The 21,390-nt window shown below is 39.9% G+C and overlaps 1 protein-coding gene across 1 annotated transcript in view; it reads right to left on the bottom strand.

Moving 5' to 3' along the window:
* Nucleotides 1-546: 546 nt before the first annotated feature.
* USP32 (ubiquitin specific peptidase 32) overlaps nucleotides 547-21,390 on the bottom strand; it is a 192,070-nt gene continuing 171,226 nt past the window's right edge. The window contains exons 27-34 of the mRNA XM_020875914.2: nucleotides 17,386-17,570; nucleotides 16,121-16,207; nucleotides 14,946-15,066; nucleotides 9,307-9,498; nucleotides 6,382-6,670; nucleotides 4,526-4,950; nucleotides 3,794-3,886; nucleotides 547-2,757 (exon numbers count right to left, since the gene is read on the bottom strand). Coding sequence (XP_020731573.2) covers nucleotides 2,584-2,757; nucleotides 3,794-3,886; nucleotides 4,526-4,950; nucleotides 6,382-6,670; nucleotides 9,307-9,498; nucleotides 14,946-15,066; nucleotides 16,121-16,207; nucleotides 17,386-17,570 — 1,566 coding nt within the window. The 3' untranslated portion in view covers nucleotides 547-2,583. The remainder of the gene's footprint in view (nucleotides 2,758-3,793; nucleotides 3,887-4,525; nucleotides 4,951-6,381; nucleotides 6,671-9,306; nucleotides 9,499-14,945; nucleotides 15,067-16,120; nucleotides 16,208-17,385; nucleotides 17,571-21,390) is intronic.

Below are 21,390 nucleotides of genomic sequence, written 5' to 3'. Positions count from 1 at the left end.
TCATTTCCTAAAAATGAGCCCAAGAGGCAGGTATTCTGATTTTAAAGGTAAATAAACAGGACTGAATGTGAAGGTCCCATAACTCTAAATCTTCAACTCTTCTTAACACTGTCAATGGGCTCCCTGGAGACCTCCCAGAACCTGGGGTATATCCCTGGTTTCTCAGCGTCCCCTAGAAACCAAGGATCATCTCCAGGCATCGTGTAAGAAGTGCACCTCTTCTTCACCTTATTCCTTAATCTGCATGAAAACTGTTGCGAAAACTCCTTCAATTCTCAGTTTCAAATGAACAAGCTATTCTTCTCCTGAACCCTTTCAGTGCCTTCCAAACAATTTCCTAACAGGGATGTGAAGCAAATTTATCTGGTTGCTGCAAGTACCTTGTTCTACATTGAACACACCTTCCATTCTCTCAGAGATGGAACATCCAATTCTGTAAGTCAGATAGGTATTCAAATAGCAGAATTAAAACAGGGTCACAGAGAGGAAGGCTAAATAATTTGACATTTTTGTGTTTACTTGTATAGAGGAAAAAGAGCACATAGATGCATCCACAGTATTTAATTTGTTTGGATAATAGTTACAGAGAAACAGGTACACTCCATATACAATTACCAATACTTTTTTATACAGTTCATATTTCAGTACATCAACACTATTTTATTTACACTCTATTTATGTACATTAACATCTTTCTAAAGTCAGTGCATTGTCAACAAGTTTTATACAGTAATTTACAAGGTGAATGTAGTTAGTTAATTTAATAAATTTTCTGCTAGTCATGAATTAAAAAAATTAATTACAACCAATGTAACAAACACAGATCAAACAACATTAGTAGATTGTGCTACCTGCTTAAATAAAACATCTGTAAGGAAATTATTTAAAATCTTCCACTTTTTCATGGGACTTGTCCAGTTAGGAATGGACAGATTTTATACACCGAGAATCATGAAATTCTAAAGTCTGCATTTTGTCTGACTTCATTATATTATAGCATTTAGGCCACTCCTTCCTACTTGCAATTATAGTCTTATTCTGAATAGGCTTTCAACTCAGCCATTTACCTTTGTAAATGCTCTGAGAACTGGTTAGTAATCGACCTTAGGTATCAAAACACAAACGCTTAATTACATTGGTACCTACTATCTATGAGGAAGGAAGGGTAATGGAATCTGACAGTTAATGAGAATCAACTTCCAGGGTCCAGATGAATAAAAAAAGTGAAATATTTACCTTGAATATATATTTAGAAACAACACAGGAAAAAAATGCTGCCTGAAATAAATAACATTTATGTTTTTGTTCCAGTCTTGAATTATTGGAGGATAAAATGAAGTGAGCAAAGAAATACCTTTAGATGACCAGTACTATTAAAAAAAAAAAAAAAAAAGCAAATGGAGATGCAAACAAAAAGTTTACTTCCTAAATCCCCCAACTGCATTAAAAATACTTATACATTATCAACGTTTGGGATGTGTTTTGTTTTTAAATTTAATATAATAGGGGGAAACACCCCCATCAAGTTAATGTATAGCCCTTACAGCCATTAAATATGAACAATTTTTGAAAAGTTCATTTGCACATATTCTTTTTTAAAGTGCAAAACAAAGAAACAAAGAACAAACAACCACGAGCTGCAAAACACCATCTAGCTTTGTGGCCCTGTTCCCTCTCAGACACTGTGCAACACTGCATGGAAGGATGGTGTCAATGTCGGCCGCCACTCCCCTCCCACTCTCAGCAGTTGGAGGGTATGTTTTTGAGGGCACTTTAAGTACCCTCAAAGCAAGCCGCCTCTATCTGGAGGGCTATTTTATTTTAGCTGGATCTCCCACGATCCTTTTTTTTCCCTATAGGGTCTCCCAACCAAGGCCCAGGGGAGAAGGCACGCAGCTCTTAAGAGAGCCTCCCTTTCAGACTGACCACTTAAATATGTCTCTACTACAATGACTGGCTGTGTCTCAGACACAAACACAACAACAAAAACAAAAAGCGATGAAGACATAGAAAGAGTGGGAAATGGTTTAAAAAGTAAATTGAAAGAAAAATCTGTGTCCATGCTGTAAGAATCCTTTGCACGCCTTCATGATCTTGCTTTCTCCATCGTGTCAGTCGCTACAATGGAATAAAACTTCAGGAAAAAGGAGGTAGCATATCATGTCGTCCCCAGACAACACTACAATTTTTTGTTTTACTTTGACTCCAAGGAGATTTGTAGTATTCTGTTATGATTATTGGTAAACTATATTCACTACAGGGTTGTTCGTATCTGGACAAGCACAATTTAGTTCTTATTTGGTCCCAGGTGGCTGGTGCCAAACCCTTTTGTTTACAGGCTAATGGTGGGCTCTGCCTGAAAGCTCTCTACCAGGGAGCTTATGTGAGACACTTCCAAACAAAATTACTACTACTGGCATGTTAACTGCTATTTTAATTAGTTTTTTTTTATTTTGTGCTTCAGGGTCACAGGATAAAATAAGTACACATTGAGCTTGCCTTTCAGCGACGCTTTTGCCAAATGTCAGCTACGGGGAGTCATCTCCCTCATCACCAATCTACCTAGCAGCCAGAGTGGTAGCTTCACTGTAACACACAGTACTTTTTGTAATCAGACTCGAAGTCTTCGTCCATGCTGCTTGTGTCTGCCATCTTTTTGCCATCGATCTTTGGCAGAAATTGTGCATAGTCTATCCCCTGCTGCTCATAGAAAAGAATGTAGGCAGAGTCGGTGTCAATTTCATCAGGGTGAAGTTCCTGGAGGAGCAAGAAAAGTCTTTAACAAAAAAGCCGGTCTTCCCTGGTGGCTCAGACATAATCTGCCTGCAATGCGGGAAATCTGGGTTAAATCCCTGGTGGGGGAGATCCCCTGGAGGAGGGAATGCAACTCACTCCGGTATTCTTGCCTGGAGAATCCCCATGGACAGAAGAGCCTGGCGGGCCCCAGTTCATAGGGTAGTAAACGTTCAGACATAACTGAGCGACTAAGCACACAGCACACATGCTGACTCTAAATCCTCACCAGGGAAGGGAGGACCAACCCTGTTTCATGACTAAAACGGATTGCTTCCAATCAGCTTAATATTTTGGCTACCTCATATCTGCCCCTAAAATAAGACGCATTATTTTCAATGTTTGTTTTTGGGAAAATATACAGGCCATAGACAAGTCAAAAGAATGATAGAAAACAAACACCTCAAATTCTAATAGCTCAAAAGACAGGAACTTTTTCTTGTTAATCAATACCTTCTATTTTTCCACTGTTTTCATTTTCTGCTCTGCGTATCACTTTTTTGGGGTGAAGGGGCATGCTGTGTGGCTTGTGGGATCTTAGTTCCCTGATCAGGGATGGAACCCAGGCTCTTGTCAGTGAAAGTGACGAGTCTCAGCCACTGGACTGCCAGGGAATTTTCTGCCTGTCACTTTTATTCCTTTATATTGAAGGCATCTATATACAGATTCTAATAGAAACAACTACTTCCTATTCAGGAGAAAGGGCTTCCCTGGTATTCAGTGGTAAAGAATCTGCCTGCCAATGCAGGAGACACAGGTTTGATCCCTGGTTTAGGAAGATCCCTTGGAGAAGAAAATAGCAACCCACTCCAGCATTCTTGCCTGGAGAATCCCATGGACAGAGAAGCCTAGTGTGCTACAGTCTATGGAGTTGCAAAGAGGAGAACATGAATTAGTGACTAAACAATAATAATTCTGGAGAAAATCCATTATTTCAACAAATGTCCTCTAGATCTGTTGATATTTCTGCTTCTTTTAGTAAAAGATCAGGGACATTTACCTTACAGCTGCTGTCATTGTAACAGTACCACTTGCTATTTGGGTTTTTGGCATAAGTGACGTAATGGCCCCCGCCCAGAATTCCTGAATGGCACTGTAAGAGAGGAGAAAGTGGAGGGGTGTTAGTAGTTGACAATACTCAGGCCAGGCCAAGTACCAGGATGCAATCCAAGGAAAAGTGTTTTCCTTCTTCCAAAAGCAAACCAAGAAGGAAAACTGAAAATTTTAAAACTTTGAATCTTACCATTCTATTGTTATAATTATTTTTGGAAAGCAAAACTCCCTCAGAAATACACACTTGTGAACAGCTTAAGCCTGTCACTCCACCTAGATTACATGACTGTTCCCTTTATTAAACTGTGAGCATCTTGGATTCCACCCAAAAGGCCAAGATATTTTACTGCTTACTTAGTCTATCACCAAGCTCAATGCCCAGCAAACGAGCAGGCTCTGAAAAAATGATGAATGAATGAAGATGAACAAACCAACCACTGAAAAGGTAGCTCATTCTAAAAATCATACAAGATGTAAAGCAATTAACCTCCAACGAATAAAAATAAATGGGGGAAAAAAAAAGATAAGTGAGTAAAGCAAAAGCACCAGACTATATCGTTCTTTTGAAGTTTCTGACAGAAATGTCCTTTGCTCATTATATTTTATATTTCCAGAAAAAAAAAATTATAGTAAAGTGAGTTTTTGATACCAAAAAAAAATCATACAAGAAACCACTTACCGAAATTGCATATAGGTTATAAATAGGCTTAACATGAGTATCTTCTCTTTGGTCGTCAGTGCTGTCTTCCTCACTGTGGTTTTCAAGCTGGCCATTGCTGCAGCCATTGCCACACGCCTCAGGCTCACAAAGGAATCCATTGGCCAAAGCTACTTCGTGGTCCTGCGGGGTGCCCAGCTCAGGCTGGCTGCCCCCCAGCACGTGCCCTCGGCTCAAGGCATCAGACAGCTCACAAATGTGCCCAGCCCCGTTCTCCCTGCTGGCGTCCAAGTTCTCCTTACTGCTCGACAATCTGTTTTTGCTGCCGATCTGGGGCAGGCGGAGCCTCCCTTTGCCCCTCCCTAAAGTCCGAGGGCTGCTGTTAGGGCTGCTGTTTTTGCTGGAGGGACAGCTGGTTCCACTTTTTCTTGATGTAGATGGTGAACCTGTGAAAGGGAAGAAAAGATAAATCCAAATGTCACAAGTTAAACCAGCTACGAAAAGCTAACTCTGCAGTCAACTGCACAAGTGTACACAAAAAGGTAAAGACAGGGGCATCCTGACCGGCTAGGCTTTACTCCTGTTATGTGGCCAATAAGTTACATTCTTGTTTTCCTCAATGCCAACCCTCTCAAGGCAGCAATGCCCTGAAAATGTGAAGTACAGTAAGTATGGACTCAGAAAAAGAGCAGAAAGATGATTTAGGGCAGTTCAGTTCAAAATAATATTAGATGAAGGGGTTTGACAAATATATATATTCTTCTTTAGATTAAAAGATATGACCACAAATTATCAAGCACTTACTCCTACAAGGCATGACATCAGAAACTTTATTATCTCTACCTCTCACAACAATCCTGCAAAGGAGCAGATCTCAAACAGCTCCTGACTTCCTTGTATACCCTTAAAAATTGTTGAGGATCTTGAGAACTTTTGTTTTTTTGAGTTCCGTTTATCAATATTTACCATGTTATATATTTACTGTATTAGAAGTTAAAATTGAGGAGTTTGAGAAACACAAGACACATATATTTCATTGACAATATCACATATATGTTGGCTCTAAGTCAACCTGTGAGAGAATGAGAGTGAAAAGGCAGATACTTAGCTTTCAGTCTTTTTTTTTTTTTTGGCTGCACCATGTGACTTGTGGCATCTTTAGTTTCCTTACCAGGGACTGAACCTGGGGCTACAGCAGTGAAAGTGCCGAGTCCTAACTATCAGACTGCCAGGGAATTCCCAAATACTCAGTATTTTTATGGAAACAGTTTTGATCTTCAGAAAAGATCTCAGGCACCCTCTAGGGGTTTCCCCAAATTTTATTTTGAGAACTCCTGATATAAGGAAATAAGGATGACCACTATCATTCATAATCACCAAATGCCAGGCGTTATATAAAGTGCTTTACTCTCCATTTTATTAATATTTATTTATTTGGCTGCACTGGGTCCTGGCTACGGCACGAGAGACCTTCCTTGCAGTGCCCAGGCTCAGCAGTGGAGGTGCTTGGGCTTAGTTGTTCCACAGCAGGTGGGAGCTTAGTCCCCCCCCCAGGCACTGAAGCCTGGACCCTTGCACTGCAAGTGGATTCTTCACCCCTAGCCCACCAGGGAAGTCTCTACAGTGCTTAACTCTTGATGTATCAATTTCTCACTCTGTGAACTTAGTATTTTTTTCTTTTTATGAATGAGAAGAGAGATTTAGTGAGGCTATATCTCTTGCTAAAAGTCACACAGCTCAAATGTAGATAGGTCTGAGTCCAGAAGGATCCTGGTACAACCAAGTTGTTGCTCTAGAGTGGAAGATGGAGGGAAACATGCAGCCTAGAGGGGTCCCAGGAAGGCCCCCCACCCCCAAGTGAGGCTTAGGCTCCTCACCTTTAGGACTACTGGCGATGTTGGCACTCAGTGAGGACGGGCTCTTACTCAGGAGCACGGCATCCTCCCCAGCGGAGCTCTGAGCGTCTGCTTTCTTCACCTCTCCTGCGGGGATCCTGGCCTCAGAGAGGTCATCCCCCTGGGGGGTGAGTGGTTTATGCTGACAGAGAGCTGGGTCCCTCGGCACCAGAAAAGCACTAGGGTCAAAACTTTCACGAGGAAATTTAACAATTTTCTGTGATTTTATCCATCGACCATTTACAAACTGAAATCGTTTGAGATGAATAATCTGGAGAACAGAAAACAGTTGCATTAACATGTTCTGAAGATACAAAATAGACACTAAAAAAACCAGAGTCTAAAACATATGTAAATGTTCCAAAAATATGTCTTTTCCCCCCAAAAGAATATATTTTCTTATGTAACCTAGTTAAGAGGCCACTGCCCTTTAGCTATGTGGCTAGAATGGTAATCCCCCTAATATCATAATCAGCGTACATCCAAATTCTCTCCCAAATGTCTTTAACATCATAGGAGCCTCTTCTTCCATGTCCTCTGGGCTTGTGACTCTCACTGACCTTTACCTCTCTCCAATATCATCCATTCACAAACACACGAGGCTAGAATACTATAGACTGAATCATCTGAAGAAAAGTGGGGGCGTTTTTAACAGATGAAAGTTACTCAGCCTCCAACAGGAGGCCTCTCCTTTCTTAACATTTCTGTTGGCTGCGATCAGGGGGTTTCACTGTCCTGAAGAGCATAACAATCTCCCTTCTCCTTTCTGACTTCTCTCTTTTTTTCCAAAAGCAATGAATTCCTTCAGGCTTAAACACAGTGTTATTATGCTCCCTATCATGAGCATACTCTTGAGAGTCCCTTGGACTGCAAAGAGATCCAACCAGTCAATCCTAAAGGAAATCAGTTCTGAATATTCATTGGAAGGACTGATGCTGAAGCTGAAACTCCAATACTCTGGGCCCCCCGATGTGAAGACCTGATTCATTGGAAAAGACCCTGATGCTGGGAAAGATTGAAGGTGGGAGAAAGGGATGACAGAGGATGGTATGGCTGGATGGCATCACTGACTCAATGGAAATGAGTTTGAGTAAGCTCCAGGAGTTGGTGATGGACAGGGAAGCCTGGCGTGCTGCAGTCCATGGGGTCACAAAGAGTTGGACACAACTGAGTGACTGAACTGAACTGATTGTGGGCACAGATATTTGGGTGGCTACCTCTATCCCAAATGCTTAACTATTTACTATTTAGAGAAAGAGAATCCCTCTCTAAGAGCCATGCTGGTGTGTGGATGTAACAAAAGCCCATCAAGCTATCAACATAACGTTTACTCCTCATTATTCTTTGTGTTCAGTTGGTAAGTCATGTCTGACTCTTTGTGATTCCATGGACTGACTGTAGCCTGCCAGAGTGATTCCTCTGTCTGTGGGACTTCCCAGGCAAAATACTGGAGTGGGTTTCCATTTCCTTCTTCAGGGGATGTTCCCAACCCAGGGATTGAACCTGAGTCTCCTGTCTGAAAAACAGTTTTATAAATACTGATACTTCATGATATGTGATATATTTTATGTGATGGTCATATGAGTATAAATAATTGTCAAAATTCATCAAACTAGATGTTTTAAATCTATGAAGATAACTCCATGTTAACTACACACCTCACTCCCACCTTACCCCTCCCCACCTACCTGTTCCCAAGCCTGCCCCTCTGCTCAGCATCCCACCCCTGTGTGGGACAGTCGCTCAATCGTGTCCAACTCTCTGCGATCCCATAGACGGTAGCCGCCAGGCTCCTCTCTGTCCATGGGGATTCTCCAGGCAAGAATACTGGAGTGGGTTGCCATGCCTACCTCCAGGGGATCTTCCCAACCCAGGGATCAAACCCAGGTCTCCAGAATTGAAGGTGGATTCTTTACCAGCTGAGCCACCAGGGAAGTCCATGAATATTGAAGTGGGGAGCTTATCCCTTCTCCAGGGGATCTTCCTGACCCAGGAATTGAACTGGGGTCTCCTGCATTTTCAGGTGGATTCTTTACCAGCTGAGCTACCAGGGAAGCTATCCCTGGAGCTAGCCAATCCCTGTTAGTAATTTCTTGTGCTTCCTTCCCTGGGAAGTTGTTCTTGTCTACATTCAGTCTCACAGAGTGGTAGGAAGAAGATATGAATAAAAAAATAGACACAAGGTCTGGTTATCAATATGATTTCCTCCCTTATGGGAAAAAACTTTCTTAAATGAACAGGAAGAACTGACACTTCCAACTCTTGACAATCAACAGGAGAGTCTCCTAATCTATGAATGGAGAAGGCAGAAGTACATCACATCGGAAAGAACACATTAGCGCCCGCGTACCTGGTGCACGCACATTTGATTCAGCAGTGTCTGTGCCTATGTGACCAAGCGCAGTGGGACTGGGGCTCAGGCTCCGCTGCTCTTCTGCAGTCTGTAAAGCGCGAGCCTCAAACTTCCTCTCTCCCTAGAGCTAGCAGTGCTTTCACATTCTCCTGAAGTTCAACTTCACCAGGCTGTACCACTTGGGGCACTTCTTGCATGTCTCACTCAACTGCAGTTACTGGTCCATATGACTTCTCTTCCCTTGGAGGCTGTACCCTCTTTAGGATACAGAACTAGTAAACATCTGTAGGACAATTCAGGTCTGCATACCCCACAAAAGTGTTTTATGTATGTAAATATTTGGGTGAACTGCGTGGCTTGTGGGATCTTAGTTACCTGACCAGGGACTGAACTGCCAATGAAACTGCCGAGTCCAAAACCCAGGACTGCCAGGGAATTCCCAGCAAAAGCATTTTAAACACTCTGGCAAGAAAGATGATTCTCAAAGATTCTTATTTGTTCACAACTTTCCTTCAAGCTAGACTGCTACTCTCTGAGGTGGGGTTGTAACATACCAGGATGGGGGGGAGCCTCCAGAGATCTAGCTTCTTGGTTGCCAAGCAGTGGGTCTGACACTTGGAGCAGTAGTACATCTCATTCTCCCCCAGCTCCTCCTCGCTGGTGAAAGCTCGGAGACAGCTGTCCAGGTTGATGGGCTCAGCTTGTGCTCGGCGACTCTGTTCCACACTCTCATGCTCATCTACAACCTGCAGGTGGAGGAAACAAGAGGAAGAGGAGAAGGGGTAGGAGGGAGTTTAGAATGGTCACCAGCTATGCAACATCCTGTTGGTGACTCAACCTCATTTACTCTACTTTAAAATACAACCCAAAGCAGAGTCTGAGCAAATAGAGCATTTGCACATTTATTCCTAGATATCACATCAATAACATCTTTGATCAAATTTCTACTTAAATGACCATAGCTTTTTGGGGAAAATTTCTGCATACTACTAAATGACAAAAATAAAACAAACAAGGAATTGCCTGTTTACAATTTTGAAATCCGAAAACAGCTTATATGTGGGCTGGCTTTCAAGTCAGGGGTGTTGAGGTTAGGACATTTATTTTTTTAACAGGGACAGGGGACATGATTAGTATGCTGCAGACTCTACAGAGGCTAGGAGAAATAATATCACTAGAACAGAGGCCAGATCTGGATTAAATAAGAAAGGGTACAGACAAACTCACCTTGAGAGGACAATCACCAGGGCGTTAAAACCCAAAGCCACAACTCATTTGCATGTCGATGCCAAGTCACAACACAGTTATCAAAACACCATGTGTATGCTGAGGAGCAACTAAGCCCATGGGCCACAACTATTGAGCCTGTGCTCAAAAGCCTGGGAGCCGTGACTACTGAAGCCCGCATGCCCTAAAGCCTGTGTTCTGCAACAAGGAAGCCTCCGCCATAAGCCTGAGCACTGCAGCTAGAGAAAAGCCTGAACAGCAATGAAGACACAGCACAGTCAAAATAAATAAATAAACAAAATTATGAATATAAAAAAACACCATGTGTATCATTACCTGTCTCCTGCCTCTTGGTGCCTTTTTATTTGACATGGTAACAAAAGGAATAGCAGACTCAAAAAAGCCTGATTTTGCCAAGACACTAATACCTGCTCAGACCTCTGTGGTCCCTATTAACCAGCATGCTAGGCTCTGAAGCAAGAAGGAGGTCAACATGAGGAAGGAGCGAAGCGGAAGTAGGTATTTAAGGATGTATACTGGAGATGGCGTGGGAATCAGGAGGAAGGAGACACTGAGGGGCCTAGGATGCAACAGAAAGAACTTTTCCCTCTGCCATTCTTGGCTGCCACTTAGAAAGCAATCAGGAACCACAGCGGGTGAGGCACACATTGCATGACTATGAATGACCGTGAGACCACACACAGGGATCACATCCCAGGGTGGAGCCCAGACGAGCACAACAATGAATGTCTCTTTTTGGCAAAGGTCATACTCAGGTCCCTTCACCCTACTTGTTACTCCTCCCTTCCCGGGGTGAGTTGGTTCTCGTTGCCCAAGGCAATTTCCCTCCAGTTTTCCTTCCTGAGCTCTCAGTTTAGAACAGCGTTCAGGTGTGACTTTTTCCCTGCATGAGAAGATGGCTGAGTCAGAGGCTGTCAAATGTTTGTATGAACTATCAAGGTTGGGGTTGATCATGCAATGAAGAGTTTAGCATTGCATCACCAATCATTTCTAAAGAATTTATTTGACAAGGGGGAACTTCGAGGAAAACTCTTTCAGAAAGGGAAATCTGGATTGACCTTGAGTCACTGACTTCTTTTCTGACACTTTCCCCAAGGAAAACTGACATGCTTCAAAAAGAAACATGCTGTATCAGGTGGTTAAAAATAGAGTAGAAAGAGAGGTATGCTGGGAAGGTCATGTACACACTGCTATATTTAAATGGATAACCAACAAGGACCTGTTGTATAGCACAGAGAACTCAGCTCAATGTTACATGCCAGCCTGGATGAGAGGAGGGTATGGGGGAGAATGGATACATGCATATGTATGACTGAGTCCCTTCGCTGTTCACCTGAGACTACCACAACACTCTTAATTGACTATATCTCCATACAAAATAAAAAGTTTAAAGTTTAAGGGAAAAAGGAAAAAGAGGTATGTCAAATATAGTATTGTCTCTTTTCTCACAGCCAGTTAAACATTATCTACATTATCTCTACCAGGGATGCTTTATGGCCAACCACAAACTACAGTAAGCAGGTAAAGAATGTTGACTTTTACTGACTATATTTTCTATACAACACACAGGCTAGACAGTTGGATAGAGACAGGAAGGAACCAGAAAATGGATGAAAAGACATATCTGCAGATGACAGTAATTTTTATTTATTAATAAAATTTCCCCTTGGGATCTAGCCCCAGATTCTCTATAATTATTTAAATAGTCTAAATTACTTTTTGGCACCCTCTTCTTTTATTTTTCTCTAAGTTGCTTGAAAGCTCATCCTTAGTCCAAAACATAAAGTAATGAAGTAACAGCTTTCATACATTATAAGAATAATAGAAAAAGAGGAAGATCTAAGAAATTATCTAGTTTAATTTTCTATTAATGAAGATGAGGTTCAAACAGGGAAAAAATTAAAAGAATAAGAGCAATTGTCTATTTTTCCCCTCCTTATCAAATAAAACAATCATGTAGAAATTTTGGAAAGCAGTGAAAAATGTTAAAAGGCAGGAAACCTTATAAAGGCAAACTGTCAAAATATTGGCAGAATTTCTTCAGCCCTTTTTATATATTTTTCAGAATATGCAATTTTATATCTTACTTTATAAAAAACTTCACATGATATTATGAGCATCTTCCCATATATGTTGGTGTAAAAACTTCTGGTAATCATCATTTTCAGTGACTGCATAGTATTTTATCCAATCACTATACCATGCTTTATCTAACCACTCCTCTAATGTGAGACAAATACAAGTTGCTTCTAGTTTTTTTTTACTACTCTAACAAATGCTATGATGAAATTTGTCAGCAAATCAGAGTATTTCCCTAGGATAAAGTCTTAAAAGGGAAAAGGGAAATTACTAGAATAAAAAACATAAAACATATATTTTATGGGGCCACAGGAATAATCTCAAGTTTGAACCAAGATATCTCTTTTGTCTACGTGACTCTCCAAGCACATGCAAAAGTCACTTGTAGGAAGATATTAGTCATGTAGCCCCATTCCCCAGAAAGGAAGGATATCTCAGCAGCAACTTGGTTCCCATGGTACCCTACAAGTACCACTGAAAATGGAAGTGGGGTGAGATTTAACAGGTCACACAGGTCCTTCTTCCTGTAAGTAGGATGTCCTCTAGAGTTTTCCAGATTGCACACTGGGCTTCTTAAAAAGGGAAGGAGATTTACAGCCAAATAGTTTTTCATCTTTGACAGGAGTATCTTGTCTCAGTAATGTCCTGTCAGATTCTGTGCTAACAAAGATTTAAGAATCTTTCAGTTGCTAAAATTTTCCCTCTTCAAAGGAAGTGTGGTGGAGGTTACTGAATTAACCTTGCTCCAATGAGCAAAATCTGCCAAAACATCAACTTCTCTGCAGCTTCCTTTAGCCCAGTGATCTTTCATTTGGCAAGTATCCATAAAGAATACTCATTCTTGGTTAGTAAGAGCCTGAGGATGTGTGGGGGCATAGTTAGGGTTCCAAACAGGGAATCTGGTCTGGAATTGGGAGTTCCCCCACTCCTCAACAGCACAGAAAGACAGAAAAGTCCATACAGAACAGACTGTAGTTGCCAAGGGGGTGGGGAAAGGTTGAATGGAGGTTTGAGATTAGCAGACGCCAACTATTATATATAGAACGGATAAATGACAAGGTCCTACTGCATACCACAGGGCACTGTAGTCAGTACCCTGATTATAAACCATAATGGGCAAGAATGTATATATGTATAGCTGAATCACTTTGCTGTACACCAGGAATACAACACTCTAAGTCAGCTATACTTCCAAAAAAAAAAAGAAAATTCAATTTTCCTTACTACCTTATCTAAAGGGAATGTATTTAGAAACAGTGAAGGAAATTTCCATCAAGAGTCATATAAATGCAAAATCCACTACATTTCTTTATGCGACTAAAACATCGCCTTTGATTCTGTTGCTTTTACTTTCCCATCAGATTCTTCCTATCTCTACACACAAGCCATCTAGTCAATCTTCCCTTCCAACATTTTTGGATGTGGAGTTAGTATTCTCTTGGAAGTTTTATTTTCAAAATTGAAGAACTGCTCTGGACTGAGAGTGGCAGTAGAGGAATGCTAAGTGTGAAAAATCGGCATGGAGATGTACTCTTAGGTGCCTCATTTTGAAACATTCAAACCTTTCTCTAATTTTTCTGACCACTATGTCTATTAAAGGTAACAGCTATAGCCCTGGAATGCATTTGAGCTAAGTAATAGTGGTTACCAAATGCTGCAACTTCAATAATAATTAATTAACAGGCAGAGAGATTGGCAAGCTTGACATGCCATGGACAAAGAATATATCTTCTTACTTATGCCCAAAGTTTGGTTTCAAGATTTACTTATTATTAACATTTTCTTTATTTTCTTGGGCTCCAAAATCACTGCAGATAGTGACTGCAGCCATGAAATTAAAAGACGCTTGCTACTTGAAAGAAAAGCTATGACAAACATAGACAGCATATAAAAGCAGAGACCCTACTTTGCCAACAAAAGTCCATCTAGTCAAAGCTATGGTTTTTTCAGTGTTCATGTATGGATGTGAGAGTTGGACCATAAAGAAGGCTGAGCGCCAAAGAGTTGATGCTTTTGAACTGTCGTGTTGGAAAAGACTCTTGAGAGTCCCTTGGACTGCAAGGAGATCCAACCAGTCCATCCTAAAGGAAATCAGTTCTGAATATTCACTGGAAGGGCTGATGCTGAAGCTGGAAGCTACAATACTTTGGCCACCTGAGGTGAAGAGCTGACTCATTAGAAAACACCCTGATGCTGGGAAAAACTGAAGGCAGGAGAAGGGGAGGACAGAAGACAAGATGGTTGAATGGCCTCACCAACTCAACGGACATGAGTTTGAGCAAGCTTGGGAAGATTGTGAAGGACAGGGAAGCCTGGCAGGCTGCAGTCCATGGGGTCGCAAAGAGTTGGACATGACTGAGGGACTGAACAACAACAACAGTACAATTAACTTGTATTGTGTGTGTGTGTGTGTGTGTTGGTGCTCAGTCGTGTCCAACTCTTTTTGACCCCATAAACTGTAGCCCATGAGGCTCCTCTGTCCATGGAATTTTTCCAGGCAAGGATACAGGAGTGGGTTGCCATTTCCCACTCCAGGGGATCTTCCTGACCCCGGAATCGGACCAGAGTCTCTTGGGTCTCCTGCACGGGTAGGTGGATTCTTTACCAATAGTGTCATCTGTGAAGCCCCACAATTATCTCTTCAAATGGGAAAACTGAAACAACCACATAATCATGCTAATATATCTAAGTGCCACAGAGAGTATCAATGAATATTTGCCTGGTTATTATTTAAACTGTCTGAAAATAGAAACGGCATGATACAGTTAAGCTGGGAAAAATTTTACATATATTTTACATATAAAAAATGTATATATTTTTATTTACATATAAAAACTGCCATCTTATGGCGACTTGGAGTACTTACCCTTTCCTGTGATGTTTGATAGCGGAGGTGAAGGGCTGTGGGGTCCCAATCCACAGCAATACAGGCATTTCCAATGAAAGCCCTGTCTTCCCCACAATCAATTTTACAGCCTCTGCAAAATCTAAAGGGGGGAAAAACAATCTACTGAGGAAAGAATAATTATGGAGTCCAAATTTTCTTTATCAAAATTATTCTCCCTGGGAATTCCCTGGTGGTCCAGTGATTAGGACTTGGTGCTTACACTACCATGTCCCAGGGGTTCCATCTCTGGCCGAGGAACTAAGATCCTGCAAGTCATGGCCAAAAAGTAAAAAATTCTTTTTCTACTTCTCTACTTTCCTTCTTGGGCATCACAATTTGTCATGGGCTTCTAACTTCAGACTGATAAATGCATGAATCTGTGTTAGTAATTATTATTAATTCAGTGAATCACACTTAACACTTCTCAAATCTTAAGTTTTTCAAGGCATTTGATAACCAATTGTTAATCCACATGAATATGTGAAACTTCATGGCAAATAAATGATATGGGAAGTAGATATTTGAGATAATTTACCTCTCATGAAATTCTAAATTTAGTTACTTAATGCTTGAAGTTAGGATAACTTATGGGGCATAACAATGCCTATTTCCGTGTTTGTCAAGTGGCACATTAAATACATATAAAAATTTATGAGGGGGTAGGAACCATGACAAAGGCCACGGCTTCACTGCCTATACAACTCAAGTTTGCTAAGGCTATTATAGTTCTCTGAAAGCTGACTTCAGTACTCAGGTATTTTCCAGGCTAGAACACTAATGACTAATCAATCTCTATAACTTTTCTTAAGACCAAAAATAGATTTCCAGTAAGGTCTAGTAAATAGAACATGTTTTACTGAACTCAGAATTGCTAAACTGATTTATAACTAAGGAGCAGAATGTATAGAATGATAAATGTTGATCATAAACTATGAATCTGATGAGGATTGTAGAGTTAACAAAACCAGCTAAGTCTCAAGAGCAAAACTCAGCTATCGACCTCATAGAGAAGAGATGAACGAAGAACTCCTAAGTTTATTTCAAGCTTCCCATTACTGCTTATTACGTCTAAAAACTGGAAAGCTTATGAAAAAGGTATAATATCCAAAGCTGCAATTCTACTAACATTTTTCTTCTGCAGAAGGTGACCTTACCTGTACCATGGGCACCAGGCACAGGAGTTCCCATCTTTCTGCACAACTCGCAGAGTGAATGGGTACTGATAACCCATGCTGTCATCACTGAAACAGAACATAAACCACAGAGTGTAAGAAACATCTCTTATCTGGAGTCTCTTTCATCTTCTCTGAAGCACCCCTAAAAGGGGCATCTGCCAGAGCAGTGTGCTCACACTGACAGCTCCATGCCGGCTATCCTAACCCATTAACGTCAGCCCTGCACAGCGTGCTCAGGGCTCCCTGCTTGGAGAGGGAAACACAGCAGACCGCCAGATGTCTCTGACAGAGTCCATGTGGTCCATGGAAATTTCATAAAATAAGCTAATCATGAGATCGAATCCTAGCTATCTTTCAGCCCTAATTCTATCAAAAGATTTAATTCACATTAAACCAGACTCCTTCTATGACAAGAACATAGACAACACAGGAGTGAAAGGTCACAATGGTTTTAGAGGAGTTGACTGACTATATATTTAGAAGCTTCTTTAATCAGAATCCCTGATGTGGTACATGATAGACATCCCTTTTTCCTTGTCTTAACTATCTAAAGCTATAAGCTATATAACATATTTAGAATAATGTGTTAACTTCAAGATAGCTTTATGAGTTCTCCGACTGTAAAAAAAAAAAAACAAACTATTCATCCTTGCCCCAATAAGAAGTAACACAAAGAATATAACATAAGAGCAATACACTTTATGGATCATTCGGCAATTTGTAGTGGCTGCTACATGCACGACTGCTAAAGGTAATGAAACTATGATAAGGACTCATGGTTGTAAGGGCAACCATTGTAAGGGCAAGAATGAGTGTTATGCCTGTCACAGCAGTTCACATCTTTCTGTCTAATCGTTGACTGAATGATTATGGATAGCCCATGTTGTCCAGTATCATGTCAGTGATAACCAGGGTCAACGGTAAGTAAGAAATGCAAAGAAAGATAAAGAGATAAAACAGCCAGGTAATACTCTGGCAGAGAACTGTGCAACAATTCTCTTCTAAAAAATTTCTTTACTTACAATACTTGCCAGAAAGATTTAGCTAAGAGATCAGAGATTACAAGGATTACAGTACTCTGGAATGTCTAGGTGATGAAAGGAAGGTGTAGTGTCTTTACTACTCAGAAAACCAAAACAAATGGTTGAATTGTAGTGAGTCCTATAGATTACCCAGAATTAACAGAAATTCTCCTTTTTCTACATTTGGAAACTGTAGATCTAGGAAGATGCCCAGAGACTCACCAATCCTGAGCATGATTACTAGCTTCCTGAGGTGGGAGTGGGCTGGCTAATCGTGACACTTGAATCCAAACGGCATCATACAGGTCTTTCTTCCGGGTGTGTACAGTACATGGAACAATCAGAGGCATTCCAAAAAGGCTGGGGCGATTCTTCTGAGATGACAGGAAGTACAGTTCTGTCCTCATCTATAAGTACAAACAAGAGACGAGTGAGCTGAGAAGAGGCCTGATTCCTCTCTTTTGTTCTTCTAGGACTGCCCCTGAACAGGCATCACTACCATTTTCAAATCAGTCACTATCACACTTCTCTTTATTTACAGAACTATCTTTTATTAAAATGTGAAGAGAATGGTTATTCAAAATGGAGTCATTGAAGGGGTGCCAATTTCAGAGTTGCTCTTTATCAAGCTTAGGTTTTCAGCATTTAATATTTTCAAATTACACAGTTTTCTCTGATAAACATTTCTCACACACACTGAATCACATATAAAAAATTTTAAAATCATATTTTAATTATATAATGGAATAAAAGGTAAACTTTTGAAATGTTTGTTCTGAGTATGTTAAAGGAGATTTTTATCACTTCTTAACATGGGAGATACTGCACAGAAGTAGCCTGGAAATGGTGACTTAAAACAAAAGTTTAGTATAATAGAAAAGCTGCTGGGAGTTACAGGATTATTAAAAAAATCTGCTGAGCACTTGGACATTTAATTCTTTAAATTTGAACTTTATGTAGTAGAGAAGTTAAGCCAACAACTTATAAACTCACTAGTTTCTAAGTGGAAGACTCTTATTTCAGATACCCAAGTATTTTATTTTGCTGTTATTCACTTAAGATTATTAGCTAAATACACGCTTTTAAGACCCCATTTCATGTATTGGTGGTTATATTATTATAAGACCTATAGAAAGCAGACATAGTTCAGAAGAACTATTTTTTAAAATAAAAGAACTTTGATTAGTTTTCCTCTCCTTAAACTTAACCTTTCTTCCCCTACAACTCTCAGCAATGACTTATGTTACTAAATAAATGAGATCACTTAAGCAACTATCTCCTCTACACTTCTCAGCATTATTTCTTTCTTAAACTCATACGATTTTCTTCCTCTTGGAGGTAACTTCTTCCAGGGCCCTGTGGCCTACACCTCCCATACCTGCTCAGTTCTTCATGGGATAATGCTCCCAGCTTTACTGTATAGGAATCTTTCTTTGGTTCTACCCTAACAACTTCTTTAATCTGAAAAATCTCACTTGACCTAACTGTGCTAAATTCTTGCCCGATTTCTTTACTTGGTTACTTGGCCAAACTTTTCAGTTTTCATTCTTTTCGATGTCTCTAGCCCATGTAGCCACTTCTTTCTTTCCTTTTTTGAAGTTGACTTCTCTTTAGTAGTTGTGGCAACACAACACTATTATTTCTCCCTTTATTCTCTGATATTCTTGCCTATGTTACCTTGCCTTATTCCTCTTCTTTTTCTATCTTGTAGAAGGGAGTAGAAGATAAAAAAACTATTTTCAAAGCAATTCAATCATGAGATCGAAGTGTCTGAAAGAAGAAGGTGGCAACAAAAATGAAGGAAAATGGTAAAGTCAAGTAGCATTTTGAAAGAAGAAATTAAAAGGCATGATATAGTAAATACAGAGTTTCAGAAGAAAAGGGGAAAAAAATCTAAGAACATCTCTAGCCTTGAGCCTTTAACATGGAAGGATGGCACTGCCTTTCACATAATGAGAAAGGGAGTTGAGTTGGGACAGATGGTAAAATCGATTTTAGGCACTCCCAAAAGCAGCAACTAGATTATGAAGTAAATTGGAAACAGGGAACTGGTTAAAAGGTAAAAATTTAGAGCAGATTTTATGGTCTAATAATTACAAAAAAAACCTGTATATAATGCTTTAGCACTTACCAACCACTTTATATAACATACGTGATAGATGAAAGGAGCTGCTTTGTAAGAAAGATTTTTTTTAAAAAATCAGAGTTCTTAATATTTAATCTGATAATGTTTTGTTTAAAGACATGGGGAAATGCACAAATCACTCCAATGATCTTAGCTGATGGGACGGTGCTTAAACAAGAGTTGAGCTACACTTAAAATTCTAAGACACAAATATATCCCTTAATTCTCTAGGATGTTTACTCAAACAACCATGTCTAGAAAATGATCCATAGAGCACTGTCTACATGGTCAGAAAAATCACTCTAAGTTGGGAGTTACTAATTCAGAGGGAAAATGTACATTTCAAAGAATTATCACAAAGTAATTAGCTGTGTAATCACCAATCAGGTCAAGAAGCATTTCGGTCAGCACTCCAAAGCCTTCCTCGAGCTTCCTCCCAATCACAAGTTCTTCCTTCCTCCTCAAGGTAACAGTTTGCTGAATTTTATGGTAATTATATCTTTGCTTTTCTTTGTTTTATACCCTACGCATAATAAACAGTAAATTTTATCTTCCCTGTCTTTAAAGTTTTATTTATAAATATAGTATTATTTCATTTCTTTTTGTTTCTGACTTCTTTCCTGCATTATTTTTATGAGATTCATTTATGTTGGGAATAAGTATAAATTCATTCATTTTCAATGCTGCATAATATTCTATGACTAAGACTCAACTGCTTTATCCTTTCTACAAATAATGGACATTTTAAAAAACACAAAACAGAATGGTGGAATTATTCATCTTCAGTTAGAAAATTTAGTTTTCCAAGTAGCTATATCAATGTGCACTCATGAGCAGTGTATGAGAGCTCTTGTTGGTAATATGAGTTACAAATATCTTCTACTCCATGGCTTGCCTTTAATTTTTAGTGATGTCTTCTGACGAAATTGAAGTTCTTAGTTTTAATGATGTCCAATTTAACAATCTTTCCTCTTATATTTAGTGCTTTCTGTGTCCTATTGAAGTTTTTCCCCTAAACCAAGGTCATGAACATATTCACCTTTGTTTTGCCTTCATATTTAACTCTATAGTCCACCTGCAACTGATTTTTATGTGGTGAGATGTAGGTATGTCAAATTTCATATGGATACCCAATTATCCCAGCACCATTTACCAAGTGAGTTGTCTTTCATTGCTCTGTAATGCCATCTTTGTTATAAATCAAGTGCCCATACATGTGTGAACCTGTTTGGGGGCTATTTTATTTCATCGGTCTATCTGCCTTTTCTCATACCAATATCAAAACGTCTCAAATATGACTGCTTAATAAAATCATGATATCTGATAGGTCAATTCCTCATTCTTTGTTCTTCAAGACTGCTTTGGTTATTTTAGTGCTTTGCGCTTCCATATATCAGAATCAGCTTATGAAGTTATACACACACAAGCATAACATACAGAGTTTGCATTTTTATTAGGACTGTGCATTGAATCTATAGATCTGTTTGTGGAGAATCGTTAATTTTGAAATATTAAGCCTTCTAATCTGTGAGTGCATGCTCTATCACTTCAGTCGTGTCCAACTCTTGGTGGCCCCGTGGACTGTAGCCCTCCAGGCTCCTCTGTCCATGGGGTTCTCCAGGCAGGAACACTGGGGTGGGCTGCCATCCCACGGACATAGTCTATTCCTTCAAATTGAGTCTTCTTTAATTTCTAGCAATAATATTTTATTGTTTTCTACATAGGTACCATGTATATTTTTTGTAAAATTTATTTTCAGGTGTTTACAAGTTGGAAGAGGCAAGAAGGATTCTCTCTTAAAACCTGTGGAGGGGGCACAACCATGTTGATGCCTTGATTTCAGACTTCTGGTCTTCAGAACTGTGAAAGAATTAATTTCTGTTGTTTCAAGCCACCAAGTTTGTGCCAATTTGCTATAGCACTCCTAGGAAACAACTTGTCTTGCCTAGGAATCTTCTTGTTTCTCCCTCTAAAAACAAACAAAACCTTATCTAAGGCATCCACACTTAAATAGTAAAGAAGATGTATACACTGACATGAACATATAGGAGTCACAGACTTTCTAGAGACAACAGTATTCCGATGCACCAGCTGTCTTGTTG

Source organism: Odocoileus virginianus, chromosome 17 (assembly GCF_023699985.2).
Source record: "Odocoileus virginianus isolate 20LAN1187 ecotype Illinois chromosome 17, Ovbor_1.2, whole genome shotgun sequence".
In the NCBI taxonomy this organism is placed as follows: Eukaryota; Metazoa; Chordata; class Mammalia; order Artiodactyla; family Cervidae; genus Odocoileus; species Odocoileus virginianus.
This window is presented reverse-complemented; position numbering and strand designations above follow the sequence as displayed.